The sequence below is a fragment of the Capricornis sumatraensis genome, chromosome 20, assembly GCF_032405125.1.
Source record: "Capricornis sumatraensis isolate serow.1 chromosome 20, serow.2, whole genome shotgun sequence".
Lineage (NCBI taxonomy): Eukaryota > Metazoa > Chordata > Mammalia > Artiodactyla > Bovidae > Capricornis > Capricornis sumatraensis.
This window is the reverse complement of record NC_091088.1, coordinates 38,368,450-38,386,592: the sequence shown is the minus strand read 5'-3', so window position 1 is coordinate 38,386,592 and position 18,143 is coordinate 38,368,450. Positions and strand designations below refer to the sequence as shown.

The window sequence follows — 18,143 nt, the reverse complement described above, 5'->3', positions numbered from 1 at the left end:
ACAAAAAAATAATAGTAATAAAAAGCCATTTAAAAACATGGCAGAGTTTAGTCTTCTCTTAGCATGGGCTTCCCTGGTGGCTCAGCGGGTAAAGTGTCCGCCTCCAATGTGGGAGACCTGGGTTCCATCCCTGGGTCGGGAAGATCCCCTGGAGAAGGAAATGGCAACCCACTCTAGTACTCTCTCCTGGAAAATCCCATGGACTGAGAAGCCTGGGAGGCTTTAGTCCGTGGACACGACTGAGCGACTTCACTTCTTAGCATGATAGCATAGTTTGAGGAGGTCCATTGCAAAGAGACCTCCAGAACAGCCCACCCACACTGGGATTAAAAAAAAAAAATCGTGCCTCTGATAATTGGAAGCAGCTTGAGTCTGTGCTTTCCTCACTCCGGTTTGGTGGCTGATTAAGCTGGACGGACTGAGGTGGATTGGGGTCACAGGCTGGCCTTCTCAGAATTCTAAAGGCTCTCGGAGGTGCTGATTGGAGGCACTCTCTCTCCTCGCCTTAGTAATTATTTCAGAAAAACCACATCAGGCCCTTGTCAGTTATTAAGGCCGCCTTGGGGTAATTCCTCCTCGTATTGTTTGTGCTTTGAGAACCAGACTTGTGGACAGTGGCTCTCTGCAGGATGTCATAGTCTAGTGAGAATATGTAGATTGTTTTTCCTCTTCCAGTTCTCCACAGATCATCTTTAAAGCGCTCCCAGGTCCTTATTTCTGACTGTCTGTTCCCTTGTGGAACCTGGACTGGCTGTTTCCATAGAAATCTTTTGAAAAGGAGGGCTGCTTTTAAGCCGGGATTTGTGAGGAAAGGGCATGGTAGATGCTATAAAAATTTCCTTTCACTGTTGATACTTGTTCCTCCCCCTGCATTTCCCCTCTGTACAGTGAGGGCTTTTAGGTTTTGTTCATGTTGTCTCCTATTCTGCAAGTTACTTCTCATTTCTGTATTTCAGTTTTCCCATTTGTCTGTGGAATAAGGACTAATAGTGGAAAGTCTACCTAGGGTTTCCCCCAGTTCTGAGATGCTAGGATTGATTAAGGCAACAAGGTGTCCAAACTTGAAACAGAAATGCTGACATTGACGGTACCTACTTTTGGAAGAACTTGGAAACCGAACTTAGACTTAGCTCGCCACTTGAGCATCAGTCCACTGGCTTTACAAGCTTAATATGTTTAAAACCAGACTCATGCTTTTTATCCCCAAACCAGTCTGTTCTTCTGCTGAGGCCAGGAACAGCACCATTGTCTTCTCTCTCTGCTCAGACTGCAATCTCATCCTTTATCCTCAACCTGTCCAGGTCCCAGAGCCCTTCACACCTGCATGGTTTCTAGACAGTCCCCTTTGCCTCCATGTGAGCCTTACTTTCTAGTTCAGAACCATACTGCGTCTCACCTGAACTAGGAGTCTCCCAGGAGTCTCCCTGGACTCATGTGGTAGCGTCAGTGCACTCGGCAGTCCTGTTGTAAGTTTCATTGTGTTCACATCCTAATTTTAACGGACAGCCTCCTGGAGCCCTTTGTAAGGCTTGTACCGTATGGCATGCTGCTGTATGTATATTACGTGTCACATTCATGCATCCAGGGCTTACCGTACATATTTATGTATTCTTGTTCAAGGGACAAAACTCCTGATTTATTCTCTTTATCGCTTTCTGTGTGCCAGCCAGTGGCAAGTACTACACAGAGCTCTCTCTGGGAACCATCTCATTTCATTTTAGATCTCCCCTGTTAAGAACTGTCCTCCTGTTTTTCACATTTTCAGTAAGGCAGCGTGGAAACTCACAGAAGCTGAGTCACACACCTCGTGAGTAGAAACTCTTGAGCTGTAATCCTCTAACCTCATCAGACTCCTGAGCCCATGCTCTCAACCATTTTGTTAGAAATGCCTGGTTTATCCTGTATACCTCTGACAGCTCGGGCTCCATCAATCTCCTGACCAGAGTTTTTAATGATGCCCACTGTCCATCAGGTGAAGTCCAGATCCCTGATGCTGGGTTTCCAGGCCTGTCACATTATCAGGGCTCTGCATTGCTGGCACCATTCACATTCTATCTGATGTACGTGGGGCCTCCTGGAGTTGTGTGTGCCAGCACAGTGGGATCCAGACTTTCTAAACCTTCTAAAGAGATCTTCACCTCTCTCTACCCCAGGAAAGTTGCTCTGTCGCAGCCCAGCACAGACTCACAGGCTCCTGTAGATGTGGAAGACCCTTCACAGGCTATTACCAGTCTTCTAGTTTATAGCAGGGGAAACTTAGTCCCAAATGAAGAAGTGTCTTTTCTAAGGTTACACAACTGTTCAGTGGCAGAACCTTTCCTACAACAAAACTGTCTTGACTTATATTCTAGAGCTCTCCCTATTGCTCGGAGGTTAAAGCATCTGTCTGCAGTGCGGGAGACCTGGGTTCAATCCCTGGGTCGGAAAGATCCCCGGAGAAGGAAATGGCAACCCACTCAGGTACTCTTGCCTGGAAAATCCCATGGACAGAGAAGCCTGGTAGGCTACAGTCCACGGGATCGCAAAGAGTCGGACACAACTGAGCGACTTCACTTTCTCCCTATTGCTCAATATGCCTTGGGAATTCAGAGAGAAAAAAAAAGGCATTTTGTACATCTGAATAAATGATCTCCATTGCTATATTACTTCACCCTCTACCAGAGGAAGAACAGCCTAACTTTTCCTCTCGATTATTATAGTTTACTAGGTTTGCTGTTTGATGATAAAAAAGCACCCAAGGTGGCTCATGTACAAGGGGCTTAATGTTATCCATGCATAAGGAGGCAGTGCAAAGAACCTCACAGATTCAGAAACGGACTATCATTAAGGCTGGGTCCCATGGAGACAGCAGCCGGAGGGCAGTCCTTGATGGCCGAAATCTTCAGAGACCAGGAAGGGCCATGCATTCTGCCATTTACATGGCTGAGGGACAGAGGCCATGCTTGTTTCTGTTTGGTTTCTCATACCTTGTTCATACCTTGATTTTACCAAAACATTGGCCATCAGATGTCACTTTGTTGCTATTCCATCACCTCTATGCCTCATGACCTTTCTGTTTCAGCTCCCTTCATTGTTTAGACACTAGGTCGTGTCTGACTCTTTACAATCCCATGGACTGTAGCTCACCAGGCTCCTCTGTCCATGGGATTTCAGCTCCCTTACTAACTGGCAAATGGTTCTGTTTCCTTTCATTCAAGTTCCCCAGAGAATCTAACTTGACCAGGTTATCATTTTGACCAGGTTACACAGTTTGAAACAATCTGTGGTTGGTTTATGGGCAGGAGGAGAAGGGGATGACAGAGGATGAGATGGCTGGATGGCATCACTGACTCGATGGACACGAGTCTGAGTGAACTCCGGGAGTTGGTGATGGACAGGGAGGCCTGGTGTGCTGCGATTCATGGGGTCACAAAGAGTTGGATGCGACTGAGCAACTAAACTGAACTGTGTCACTGGACTACATGTGGTTCAATCAGCTGTGGCTCAGGGTAAAAGTGGAAATTCCAGATGTGGGAGATTGTTACTATACATATTTATTAACGCTTGGAAGAGGCTGGAGTAGGCAAGTTCCAAAAGGCAAGAGGGATATGTTACAGATTCATCTGCAGAGATGTGGCCACTGATGCCTCTGCGTTCTGGTACCCAGTGTCATGGCATACCATCATCTATCTTCTCAGACAACTGTCTCACCATCATTTGAGTCTACAGATCAGAGACGCATTGCAGCTATGTTTCTCGAGAGACCAACTCAGGTGTGGTGCTGAGAAAAGTTACTGCTGAATGAAGGAACCAGCAAATAAAGAAAACTTTATAGATTTTCACAGCTCTGAGACAAAGAGGGATTTACACATAGGCCTTTGATACCATCGATGACATTACATTATGTTGAGCATCTGTTTATCATTACCATTTTTGCCCTGATCTTCCCCTCTGGTACTTTCACTCATGCAAAAGAAAAATGGAAAATAAGATCTCTTTCCACACATTCATATGGGGTGTTTATTCACAGCCCAAGATGACACTGGTGACAATGTTATTTCCTGTATGGGTGGATGTATTTCATTCATCTTAATGATTAACATTTAAAAATATTACAGTAAGAAAAAGACTATCTTAAGGAGTGAGTAGGGTAAAAATAATAAGTTCTTCTCAGCACACATTGCGTTTAGTCATCTTATCATTTGGAGATGATTTAATTACTTGAAAAGATAAATAATCAGCAAGTGATTCTGTGTGTTTGAGGTCTGGGGATGTAAGCTGGATTTCTGTGATACTCTGTGGCCTAAGAATATAAAAGTTGATTGTACATACTTAAAATAAATGAAGTTCACCTCTAACAAAAATTATTTTCAATGTCAAATACTATATGGAGTTTAGACCATCCTTGGAAATGGATCCTGCCCCTTCATATGTTGAAGATCTTAGTGTTTGGGAGCCAGGTAAAGCCAAAGTATGGGTTTTGCCATCATATAAATTTGAATTTGAAGTGCAGCCTTGCCAGTGTTTCAGGGTGTACCCTTGAGTAATTTACTTAATTGCCTAGAGCCTTGGTTTCCTTGTAGATAATATCATGGGTGATATTTACATATAGTTATAGTGGAAATACAATTAGATGCTATATACCAAGCCCTGACTATACTGCCCAGCAGTATAGACAAATCAAGTACCTCATCAAGGATAATTCCAGCTCTCATTACCTAATTTTATATTGCCCACAGGTGATGAGCGATTTGGACCTGGGCCTTCCCAACATCAGGCAGGGAGTGGTTCCCTATCTCTAGAAGCAGAGAATCACGTTTACATTGGAGCGGTTTTAAACATTCCACTTGCCCTTATAGAACATCATGGTCATTGATAAGGGGCCCCCTTTGCTTCCTATTTTAACATTTGAATTTGGTATTGGAGAGTAGAGTAACATACGCGATGCCTGTTTTGCATCTCTGCTGTGTATTTTGCACCTGAGCAGAAGTGACTACTACTACAAGCTTATGCTTTGCTCCAGGTGTAGAAATGGGGGGAGAAACGTGATTCAGTAGTTGCTGTACTACTTCCTGTCCCCATTCTCTGTGATTTCCACAGACATGGCATAATTCCTGTGATTTGATTTGAAACTAGAGACCAGCTCAGTGCTGAGTGATGAGATCTGAACTGGGAATAAAATATGCTTGAATTAATTTGCATAATGGAATCCGATTGGTTACAAAGCTGTGTTTGTTGCAGTGGGGACCAGAGCCCCTGAGCTCCTGACAGGAGGACAGAGCACTTGCAGAATAAGGTTTTGAGCTCTGGTGGGCTCAGTAATATTCTTAATGTAATGATAACCTGCCTTTAACTGTAAATTAACTCCCTGGAAATGAAAAGAACAGGTCAGCCGTCTGATCCATCCAGCTCTGTGGGGGAGGAGAACGCTAAAAAACCAAAGCCGCTTGCTTTGTGCTAAGCGCTTTCGTCTTTCTTTCTCTACCCGATAACAATTTCCAGCAGGAGTCCATATATACTTAAACACCCGTCTATGTCATTTTCTTTTACGGAGACAAAAGCTAGCACAGCGAGAGAGTTTTATGCTCATGACGGGCTATCTGCTCTCAAGATAGAGGGGGGAGCCTTCCACTTAGAGCTGGTGGTTTTGCAAATCCATTTTCCTGTCGTGTTATTACTTCTGTGACTTTCAACAACATTTATTTTTCCTTCCAAGCAATATGCTTCCATCATAAAGTCCTCCTATATGTTTTAGTAGAACCTCAATGCTTAGACATTTCTGGCATACTGCTAGAAAGTGCTTTAATGGAAGGACTGTTCAAGAGCTGCCTTGGCCGGGGGTGGGGGGTGAGGGGGTGGGGGGAGGGGGGGCGGTCTTTATTAAAACTAATTAGAACATTGATATATTTCCCTAGTTGTTCCCAATGTCAAAGTCTTCTTAGGAGGGCTGTCTCCTGTTTTCATTCATGATTCCTGCAAACTCTGTACCACTGCATATATCAACCAGATCTCTAGAAGCATTTCTAAATTTTAGAAGCATTTTAGAAGCATTTCTAAATAATACTAATAATAATCTTTCTGAACACATCTTTTTAACCTATACATTTGAAAATTCTGAAACTGTGTTTAAAAATAAGAAGTCAAAGATTTACTTTTGTGTAGTGGTGCTGTTCAAGGATCTGGTTATACTTTTCAAGGACTTGTTATAACCTGTATACTAGTTAACTGGTTATACTGTTAACTGGCCAACTGTTTATATAACCTGGTTATATTGGTATATACTGCTACCACAGAATCAGATAACAGATATAATTACCTCCTATTCATCTTCACTTTGATCACTGCTATAAAATGTTTTATCTTCCTCTTTCTGGTTTGGTTTTAACATTTTAGTTACCATATTACTCCTTCCCACCAAAACTTAAATTATTTTCATCGTGAGACTGTTGTCTTATGATATGTGTCTATATGTGGCCTCCTGTCTTCTCTTAGAGAGGCAATATCACGTGCATTGTGGGGGATAACAATGCAGGTCTTAGAACTAACCATCCAGTATTCATATCTCAGCTCCTCCACTTGCTGTCTCTGTAACTATGAGCAACTTCCTTCATGTTGGTATGCCTCAGACTACCTATCTGTAAAATGGGGATTACAATAATACTGTGGTGTAGAGTTATTATGAAAATTTATGACTCAACTCATTAAAAGCACTTGGAAGAATGATAGCCAAACAATGGAAGAGGGGAAAGGGAAAGTGTTAGTCACTCAGTCATGGCCGACTCCTTGTGACCCCGTGGACCGTAGCCTTCCAAGCTCCTCTGTCCATGGGATTCTCCAGGCAGGAACACTGGAGTGGGTTGCCATTCCCAACCCAGGGATCGAATCCAGGTCTCCTGCCTTGCAGGCAGATTCTTTACCATCTGTGCCACCAGGGAAGCCCAGGCAAACAATAAGACTGGGCAAATGTTAACTGTTATTACCATTTTCATCATAATCATATTATGAGCATAAACCTAGTTCTCCTATTGGTTCACTGCATCTGGGTTACTATTTCTGTCACAGTGTCCATATCATTCCCTTATGAACCTTAGAAGCCAACAAGTGATGACAGTTGGTATTGCTCACTGGTTGAAGACAGACTCCAGAGCCAACTGTCATGGGCTCAGACTCAGTGTTATGATTTATCAGAAGCCTAACTTTGCATAAATTGCTTAATCTACCCAGATCTTAGTTTCCATCCTTTAAAATAAGTATATTCACAGTCCCCATTCATAAGTTTGTTATAGAAATTAATAGATGAGTTACTATTTATAAAGATTTTAGAGCAATGGCTAGAAAAAGATTTTGCTCAGTAAATTTTCATTCCAAAATTGAATTAAAAAACAATGTCTTAAAAATTCATCTTAACATACGTGAGATTTGCCATTAAAATAACTTTATATGATACACACAGTCATATAAACACTTATAAATAGTGGTTTCAAGGAACTACATTTAAAAGCAAGTTGATCTTGCTATTCTTTCCAACAGAAGGAAATAGATAATTTCACCTTTTTAACAAAGGGTGAAATGTATCACCTTTTTAACAAAGGGTGAAATTTATCGTTTATTGGTCACGTGAAAACTTAAATTTGTTAGTATCAATCTAGAAATTTTTTATAAAGAAAAAAAAGTTGTCATCTAGTTTCAACACATTTAGTGTCAGAAATAATTGTGCTTTACAGCAAAATGGCAGCCAGAAGAAAGAGGTGCAGAAATATCAACTTTAATTAAACCCTTTCTTTCAAATACTCTTCACAGTATATGCAAGAATAATTTACCACAGTGTGAATGAACACTTAATACTTGCTGTACCATATGTTTTTCCTTTTCTATTTCTTCCTCTTGAGATCCTATGGAGGCATTATCAAGTTTGCACTTGAAATATGAGGTTCAAATCGTATATTTAGCTTTTACTGGTGTCCTGCTCAGGCACTGGCCACCCAGTTGTGAATAAGATATCATTCCAACCATTAAGAAGCAACCAGTCTAGTAAGGAGATGGTGTTATGAATCAGAAATGCCTCCAAAATCTTTTACCCAAATGAGAATGTGAATCTGGAAACCACCTGTAGAAAATGTCACCCAGCGGCTTCCCTTTACAGAGAATGAGGCACAGCTGCCACTCTCGGAGCTGAGGCATGCCCCACCACGAGCTGAGTGGCAGATTCTCAATCATATCTTTGGCTTTCTGACTTAAATACAGGCATCTTCCTATGGCTTCGCATTACCTCACTGTAGGATTTAACTCCTGGTCTCTTCCGTGCAGTCAGTTTGCCTTACAAGAAGCAGCGTTTGATGTAGTATTGATATGCCCAAGCCTCGGGTAAAGCTGTTAAGTGACCACACCGCCTCCTGAATCTTTCTCTCTTTTCTACACAGCCTTTAACATATCCTGGAGTCTGTCTACAACAAATACTGAAGTCCTTATTCCTTGAAAAGGGACTTACATAATACATCACAAAATAGTATTGAGGGCAGTGATGGATACTTGGAATGACTGTACATGTGTGACCTCCTCAGATACCATTTTGCCATATTACAAAGCATTAGAAATGCTTGGGTAGGTGAAATCAAAGAGCCTCAGAAGAAAAGGGGTTGTTCACCAGCAAAGTAGAATTCCACCAGTTCCCTTATTTCTGAGACTTCTAAGGAGAGATGGCTCTGGTATCTCCATGTAACTCTTAATCCTCAATTCCTTTCTTAGAGAAAGCACTTCACCCCTGTCTTCAGGGCATCTCCACCTGCAGATCAGAGCACTTCCTTCTGCTGAGTGAGGCCCACAGACTTAGGCTGTGGAGCTCTGGAAAGAGAGGAGGAGACCCAGTGTGTGCCCAGTTCTCTCTCTGTCTTTAGCCCCACATGTGTGTACCAGTTCTTGTCATCCCTGTTGTTCAGATTAGACCGCGGAGCATCTGAGTGCCTGGCCAATGTGCCCAAGGCCATCCAGATTGAAATATACAATAATATTTCAGTTCAGGTCAACCCAGCCTCCAAATCTAGATATATTCCACTCTGCCAAGATGCATACTATCTCCTTTCTGTTCACCTCTCTCCCCATCCAACCACTTTGTCCGAATCAGATAGCAAAGAATTAGGTTTTTATTCATACAACGTTCAAGAATCTTACCAATTTCACTGGTATAGCTACTATGGAGAACAGTATGGAAGTTCCTTTAAAAACAAAAAATAAGACCACCTGCAGTCCTATTCCTGGGCATATATCTGAAGAAAACCATCATCAAAAAGATACCTGCACCCCAGTGTTCATTGTAGCACTATTTACAATACCCAAAACATGGAAGCAACCTAAATAAATGTCCAGAGACAGAGAAATAAAGAAGATGTGGCATATAAATGGAATACTACTTGGCCATTAAAAAGAATAAAATAAAGCCCTTTGCTGCAACATGGTTGGGCCTAGAGACTATCATACAAAGTGAAGTAAACCAGACAGAGAAATACAAACATCATGATACTGCTCATATGTGGAATCTAAGATAAATGATACAAATGAACGTATTTACCATACAGAAATACACCCACAGACACAGAAAGCAAATTTATAGTTTCTTCCCCTTATAGGGGAAATGGAGTTCTCTTAAAGGAGAAATGGAGTGAGGGAGATAAATTGGGAGTCTGGGATTAACATAGGCACACTACTATATATAAAACAGATAACTAACAAGGACCTACTGTATAGCACAGGGGACTATATTCAGTTTTATAATAGCTTATAAGGGAAAATAATATGAAAAAGAACATTAATATGTATCCACACACAGCTACACATAACTGAATTGCTTTGCTATGGACCTGAAACTGACACAATTATAAATCAACTATGCCTCTCAATTTAAAAAAGAAGAAGAAGCCCACCAATTTCATTTAGACCCACGGGGGTTGAAATGCAGTTTCAGCCCCCATGCCCAGCAACTTTCTGAGAGCCCCTCACGTTACAGATAAGGGTGGTAGTGAGGACCTTCCGGTTCTGGGAACTCGGGCTCCAGTTTGTGTCTGAGAGGTGTTCCAAGAGGAGATGATGATTGTTCAGAAGGTGTGGGATCCTAAGACAGGAGAATGAGCACTGGGAGTTCCTCGGGGAAGAGTAAGTTTCTGGCACCAGAAGGACAGTCCCATAAAGAAGCCGGGAAACCTGAGGCAGGAGCTAAAGGTCAGAGAGAAGAACCGGAGCGCTGGAGAGAGGGCTAGAGCGACTGTAGGTGAGAAGCCACAGAGGCAAGGAAACATGCTCGTGGCTCTTCCTTACTGCTGATGAGCAGCAGAGGCATGGCCGAGTGCCAGGAACATGACCTTTGGACCAGCTGGTGGGAATGCTGTTTTATTTTGTTTTTCCCTGTTGAAGGGAGCCTACAGAGTATGCTTAGAAAGACTGTCAGGTTAAGGCAGAATTTTCATCTTCTTGGGTGGACGTTTGACCAGACAAAAGCAAATCGTGCATATTGAATTGACACTGTATTGACCCAACAATGCAAATTTGACCCATTATTTCAATGACAAATGTTTTAGTGGCCATCACTGACCATCTCAGGGTCTACCCTGACCTCTCATATCTTAGGAGTCATTGCTGGCTTCCTCCGTCTGTAAGACCATCCACTAAGCTGAACAGTCTTGGGAAGTACTGTGCTTGTGAACAGCTCTGTGCTTTGGGGCACACTGTTCCTTCTACCTGGACATCCCATCCATCCCACTCTTATCATGTAACTCATCTGAGAGTCGATGTGGAAGTCGTCCTTAACAGTCCCCACTCTCTGCCATCTCCATTCTCAACGCCCATCAACTGTGTTCCTCTATGGAATGCCCATAGTGCCCTAGGTGTCCCTACTACAAAACACAGCCAAGAAGGATTGTGATCATTAACATAATGAAAGGAAGTGAAGTCGCTCAGTCTTGTCTGAGACTCTTTGCGACCCCATGGACTGTAAGCCCACCAAGCTCCTCCGTCCAGGGGATTTTCCAGGCAAGAATACTGGAGTGGGTTGTCATTTCCTTCTCCAGGGGATCTTCCTGACCCAGGGTTTGAACCCAGGTCTCCCACATTGTAGGCAGATGCTTTACTGTCTGAGCCACCAGGGGAGTCCCATGATCATTAATATAATAATAACAGATAAATAAGAAGTGCTGACCACATACCAGGTCTTGGCTATGAGACTTAGGGCTATGACTCAGATCTGTACCTTCCACTGAGTAGGATTCCCCAGCCCATTTCATAAATGAGCACACTGAGCTCAGTGTTGGCTTACCCTAAACCGAGAGCTAAGTAAATGGTAAAACTGACTCTCAGACTTGGGCAGCTGGACTCCACAGCACACACGTTTTATCCTCATATGGACTTTGAGGGGTTTCTTCCTGTATGTTTATCTTATTCTGCGTGGTGAACTGGCTAGAGCCTGGAGAGTATTTCTCACTGGCTCTGCCTCCTCAGTACCCAGAGCAAAGCCCTCACGGGGTCCAGCGTGGGTCAGTGTTTACAGAATATAATGGAAGTGGGGATGGAACCTGTGACTAATCTGACCTTTCCTGCTCCCTGTAGAGGCCGAACGGGGACGTGGGCAGCCCTGACGTGATGTGCTCGGCGAGGAGAGAGCTTCCAGCCCGAGCGAGGTCTGCGTGACTCGTCTGGGGAGGCCGCCATCCGCCAGGCAGCCGCACGGTCGGCGGACAGGGTGACAGCTGCATTCTCCCGTGCCTACCACGTAACCAAAAATGAAGGAGAACTATTGTTTACAAGCCGTCCTGGTGTGCCTGGGCATGCTGTGCCACAGCCAGGCCTTCGCCTTGGACCGGAGGAGCCACCTGCGACCCTCGTTCCACGGGCACCACGAGAAGGGCAAGGAGGGCCAGGTGCTGCAGCGCTCCAAGAGGGGTTGGGTCTGGAACCAGTTCTTCGTGATAGAGGAGTACACGGGGCCCGACCCCGTGCTCGTGGGCAGGGTAAGGCTGCTCTAATTGCATGCTCACTTCTCACTCCCCACCCTCCCCGGACTGGGGTCCTGGCCAAACAAAAATCTAGGAGGGAAGGTAGCAATGGTCTGATCATCTCTAAAATCCACCAAATCCTATTCATTCATCCTTCCAGCTTTTTTTTTTTTTTTTAATTCCTAGACATCCATGTTAAGAACACTTCTGTTTCCACTGGATATTATACCCTAAAAACTCTGTTTTTAATGGCTACCCAGTAGTCTCTTGAATAGAAATGATGATTATTTATTTAACCATTCTCCAACTGGGCGCATTTCCCCCACTACATCCAAACCCCAGCTAGGATGCCTTTCTTTGTGTTCTTATAATGCTCTGTACTATTTTTATCATAGCTTTTTTCCTGTAGTACACATGTCTGTCTCCTTCACTGGACCCTGAGCTACTTTCATCAAGAACAGGTTCAGTCTTGTATCCCCAGGTTCTGACACCAAAGCCCAGTATAATGGACACCTCTGTGAATATTTGATAAGATGAATGGATGCGTCATGGGAATGGGTGGGATTCTATCCAGTTTGGCTCAGAGATGGCAAACCCCCAGAAAGCTTGAGAGTCCTAGTACTACTGAGAAATCCTGCATTCTCTGAGTATCCTCTCCAAAAGTGCAAGGGTAGAAAGAGTCCAAAATATGTTTGAGGGCATGTTCCCTGGTGATCTAGTGGTTAGGATTTGGCACCTTCACTGAGGAGCCCCTGATGGGGGATTTGGTTCAATCTCTAATAGGGGACCTGAGATCCTGCAAGCCATGCAGCCAAATTTCAAAACCAAAAATAAAAACAAACAAAGTAACAAAATATGTTTGAAAAACTGGCTGCCAGCTATCACTTGTGGTAAAACATACAGCCATCTTTCACATGCAAGTGACATTAATGGCAAGGAGATAGATGTTCGTACACATAAAAGCAGAAAGCCTGCTATGTGAAGGTACAGAGGGAGGCAAATGGTAAACTGCAGTAGAATAGTCCCTGGCCTCAAAGAGTTCAGGGGCTAGTGGAAAAAGAGACACTTACCTAAGCAATTAAAGAAAAAAAACTAAAGGAATAGAATAATAAAGAAATTCACTACAAGTGGTTGTGAATTTATGTGGCAAAGTTTAAGAGGCATGAAGGGAAGCTTCATGGAGACAATGGTAATAACTTGTGACCTAAAAGATGAGCAGGAGCTATCTAGTGAAGGGGGAGAGGGACAAGAGCAGATTTGTGGGGTGCTCATTTCTGAGCCTCATAGATTCCAATGAAGTTATCTTAGTTGCTGCTTAACATGAGACTATCATTCCATATTTATGGAATTGACATCTTTGGAGGAGGTTCATATTAGTGTCCTGATAATATTGTTAAGGGTTGGAAAAGGGTCTTTCTGAAGAGACGTACCAGAGAAGTTTCATCATTTATACCCAAAATGGAAAGATCACACCCAAAGTAGAAGTATCCTTGAAAAATGGAGCACAGGGAAATAATTGGCACATAGAATTCCTTCCATCAAGGAGATAGTCTCTGTGCCTAGAGAGGAAGAAGATACTTGAGCCGCGGCAGGAGCTGTGTGGCTTGAACAATGTGGAGACTGTGTGTGAATTGTTCTGAGAAAATAAAACTTCTGCCACAGGGACTTTCTCAATAGGGAGCAGGGTGTGTGTTAGGGTAGGGAGGGCAAAAGACACAGGACCTAGAGGGCATCTCTGTGGAGCAAGCAGGTGTTGTGTCTACTAAAAGACAGCAGCAGACACAAGAGGAAGGGAAAATCTAGGCATGTGAGAATGAGCCAGATGTCAGATTGGATGGGGAAAGAAAGGAAAAGAAAGAAAGTGGTTAGACCCTATCAAACTTCCTTTTGAGATAATGCTGATCTCGAGTTCTCCATGAATAGGAGGGTTAGACTAGATAACTTGTGACCTAAACACCTTGATTTGGTGTCATTCGAGATTGAGTGATTTAGGATGCTCTGAAATGTGGAATTTGGCAAACCATGGACTTTTAGATCTGCAGGGAGCAGAGTCTGCATCATGCTATGCTCTGCTGAGGGGATGGCCTCAGTTTTGGGAGTTAGGAATTGGCCATGTCTGCCTCAGCAACTGATCCCTTGATAGGACTGAATGGGTTTCCAAACTGCCTTTTGTGTCGAAACTAATAAGTCATTGTTAGCTGTGTGGTTCGTCGTTGTTGGAGAGGGGGCAAAAGGGAATTTCTATCCAACTTTGAACTCTGAAAACAAGATAAAAAAATATAAATGAGCACTATATTTAAATGTTTCAGTTACTTGGTTGATCATGAAATTTAATTCCCAAGAGTCTTGCCAACTTCATATGTAATATATAAAGGTCCCTAGAAACATTCCTTGTCTAGACTCCCATTAAAGGAAGTGTTGCCATGACTTCCTTGTTCCACATTCCACAGTCATGGCTGAACTCCTGACTTTCGCCAAGTCTGAGGCAGAGAAAACAAACAAATATAAACAATTAAGGGGGGTTAGGAGAACAGCCAGAAGACTGTCTGCCCCCACTGTGGAAACTTGTATGAAGACTGAGGCAATTTGAGTCATCCTTTGGAGCGTCCATATATTCAGATAGCTTTGTATATTACAAACTGCACTATTCATAAGAAATGTGTAGCCATAACTTCATGACAACACATAGCTTGTTATGAATAACAAGTTCTGAAGTATGTTTTTTTTTTTTTTCCCTAAGAAGCACTATAGACTAAAATCAAAATGTATTTTGTACCTACAGGTATCCTTCTGAGCTGAAATAACTGGTGTTTCACTGAGGCACTGAAAATCCATTAGATATTTTGGGGAAAATTGAAACAATACAAAAAAATTTAAAAAGCAATGTATTCTATCCTGCTTTGTGATTCTGGGCAAGCTTTCTAGGTCTTGGTTTCATGATAATAATAATAATTAAAATCACATTAATAATAATATTAAAATGGCACTATAATAAACATTAAGATAATAATTTTAAGTAATAAGTATTATTATCATTATTACTTCCCTGAGAATAAAGCTTTTTAGTTTACACTAGGTTTTCTTAGGTAGTAGGTAGAACCAAGGGCTTTTTATCCACCTGCCTATTCTTGAAGCCTATGAGAACAGTGAAAGTAATGCTTATCTTTTCCCATAAAGGGTAAAATGAGGGCAGAAGAACTCAGATTAAGATGATAGCTGCAGAAATTTAGGTTGGACAACAAAGTACAATAAAGACTTTATTGCTATGGGAAAATTAGATGTGGTCTTTAGGGGAGTTCCATGTTACAAAACACAGCAGAGTAAGTCAGAAGGCACAAGGGGGTAGTCGGGTGACCTGGATGACTTCCTGGCCCTGCCAAGTGTGGATTTAGGTGAGTTCCATCAATTTGCTGGGCTTTATCAAAGGAGGGGAAAATCTCAAGGAACTAGTCTTCCTTTAGTCTAAGAAGCTGCATGTCTATCCGCCCTCTCCACGCACTCCATGCTTATGAGGAGAATGGGGGAGGTCCTCCAAGCAGAGTCCATCCCCAGAGCCTCATACTTTCTGTGCCACACAGCAGGTCATCCAGAAATCCTGATCAGTGAATTGTTTGCAGTAACAAAAGCCTGGTGTCCTTTGGAACCTAGTGTCCTTTGGAAGAAGACTGAAATAATAACCTCTATACAATGGATGAGATCAATACATATACACCAGTTTGGAAGGGTCCTCTGAATTTACTGTGGTAGGGAAACAGAGTTGAGAGTGGTGTGTCCACTGTGCCCTTTATTGTGTAAAAATAAACCAGAGCACATGTATTTGTATAGATAGTCTGGCCTATGCATAGAATATGTCTTAGAGAATTCGTGAGACACTGATAACAAGAGCTGTCTTTTACAGGGAAGATGAAGGCATGGCAATCAGAACTTACAAGATTTACTTCTTGCTCAAATGTGTGTCTTTCACTTTCTACAATATGCATATATTTCATTCAAAATAGCTCTACTAATGTGTATTATATGTGTTTCACATGCGTGCATATGTAATAGGAAAGGGGGACGGAAAGCATGAATCTTAAAATTGAAACCTTTTGGACTCTGGCTTCACTGCTCCCCAGCTATGTGCCCTTAGCGAAGACATCTTCTCTAAGATTACATTTCTTCATTTGTAAATGGGATGAGAGGGTCTCCCTCTCAGTGTGTGTGTGTCTGCATGTAAACAGTGTGTTGTAGCAAACAGCATGTGAGTGTGTCTCTACCTCCCCAGAGCATCCGTCATGGAATTACAAGTCTCCATTTCTCTTTTCCTAGCTTCATTCCGATATTGACTCTGGTGATGGGAACATTAAATACATTCTCTCAGGTGAAGGAGCCGGAACCATTTTTGTGATTGATGACAAATCAGGGAACATTCATGCCACCAAGACATTGGACCGAGAGGAGAGAGCCCAGTACACGCTGATGGCTCAGGCGGTGGACAGGGACACCAACCGGCCCCTGGAGCCACCGTCGGAATTCATCGTCAAGGTCCAGGACATTAATGACAACCCTCCTGAGTTCTTACATGAGACCTATCATGCCAACGTGCCCGAGAGGTCCAACGTGGGTACGTAAGGGAGGGGGAGGACGGACCTGCTCCACCTGCAGGCCTGGTGTCTCTGCAGGTGGGTGGGCTGGTGCCCATTCTCCCAAGTCGGGATGTAGAATTTATGCTGTAGCTTCTGTGTTCAAAATAACAAACAAAAAACATTTCATGTATATAGTTGTAGTTTCAAATATTTTAAATTGCCCTGAGTTTTTAAACTGTAACCTTACAAAACATGAGGAGGCATAGAAGAATAGGAAAAATGTGATGGAACCCAGGCCATCCTGGCCCTGGTGCTTGTTAACCTTTTGACTTGGAATCAGTTCCATCTGTTCTCTTTGCCTGAGCTTCTCCTCTGTAAAATGGGACTAAAAGTTTCTACTCATGTAGGATTATAAATAGTATACATCTGGTCACTAGTGCATGTTGGTGTTGAATAAGTAATAGCGGCAGAGTTTGTAGCATGTCAGCACAGTGCTCATTAATGATTTACATGCCCTGTTGCATTTAATCTTTGCAGTGACTCATCTTTGCAATGAGGTAGGTCCTATTTGACATATTTTGCAAATGGGAAACCAAAGCTAGAAACAAGTTAATTATAATTTATTCAAGGTCATCTGAGCTATTAAGTGGATCCAGTATATACACCTCACCATGACACTGTGTCACCATCTGTTAGAATAATTCAGAAGCAGCTATGTCTTTCATCATGCATACAGACACCTAACATTGTTAGTGGACAATTCTCCTGGCAATAATTCTTGTTTCACTTTATAGAATGCAGGTTGTTGTACTTGCTTTTGAGAAGCATGCCTCATATTAAGAAGGGTTTGCTTTTCAGACAGTGACCAGGGCTGTTCTGATCAGGGAGTAAATATGGTTATGAAATCAGAGATTTAAAGTTCTGATGAGCTTAAGGATCATCAGGGCCAAATTGCCCATTTTAAAGATGAGAAAACCAAGCACAGAGACTGAGAATCAATTTGCCCAAGAAAGTTAGATACAGAAGTAACTCTAAATGCCTACTCCTCAGGACTTCCCTAGTGGTCCAGTGGTTAAGAATCTGCCCTGCAATGCAGAGGATGTGGGTTCAATCCCTAGTCAGGGAACTCATATCCCATGTGCCTTGGAGCAACTAAACCTATGAGCCACAACCAGAGAGTCTGCACACTGCAACGACTGATCCTTCATGAAGCACCTAAGACCGGGGGCAGCCAAATAAATAAAGATTAAAAAAACTCTACTCCTTCCACTTTGCATATAGAGCTTGTGGTGCAAAAAAAAAAAAAAAAAAGCCCTCTTCTTCTCCTCCAACTAACGTGAAACCCTTCTCATACTTTATAAAAACTCACCTGGGTCTATTCTATCTTCTCTTTGCCTTGCCCAATTCTTTAGTTTCTCAGTAGTCACCTGGGGATTTTTAATGAGAAACAGCAGACATCAAAGAAATCATTAAATAGAGGGCAATGGCAGCTGAGCCAGGGGGAAAAGGCCAGTCATCAAAAAGGATGCTCCAGGGGAATTTTCATTGACCCCATGTCTTGGGGCAGCTTAGTGCTTAAGGATTAATATCAGACTTTGCATCGTGACCTATGAGAGTTGTC

General features: G+C 42.7%; 1 protein-coding gene across 1 annotated transcript in view; it reads left to right on the top strand.

The window, feature by feature from the left end:
• The window catches only part of CDH11 (cadherin 11), a 152,018-nt gene that overhangs the window by 91,657 nt on the left and 42,218 nt on the right, over positions 1-18,143 (top strand). Inside the window, exons 3-4 of the mRNA XM_068993399.1 lie at positions 11,572-11,972; positions 16,266-16,560. Of these exons, the coding sequence (XP_068849500.1) occupies positions 11,745-11,972; positions 16,266-16,560 (523 nt within the window). The 5' untranslated portion in view covers positions 11,572-11,744. The remainder of the gene's footprint in view (positions 1-11,571; positions 11,973-16,265; positions 16,561-18,143) is intronic.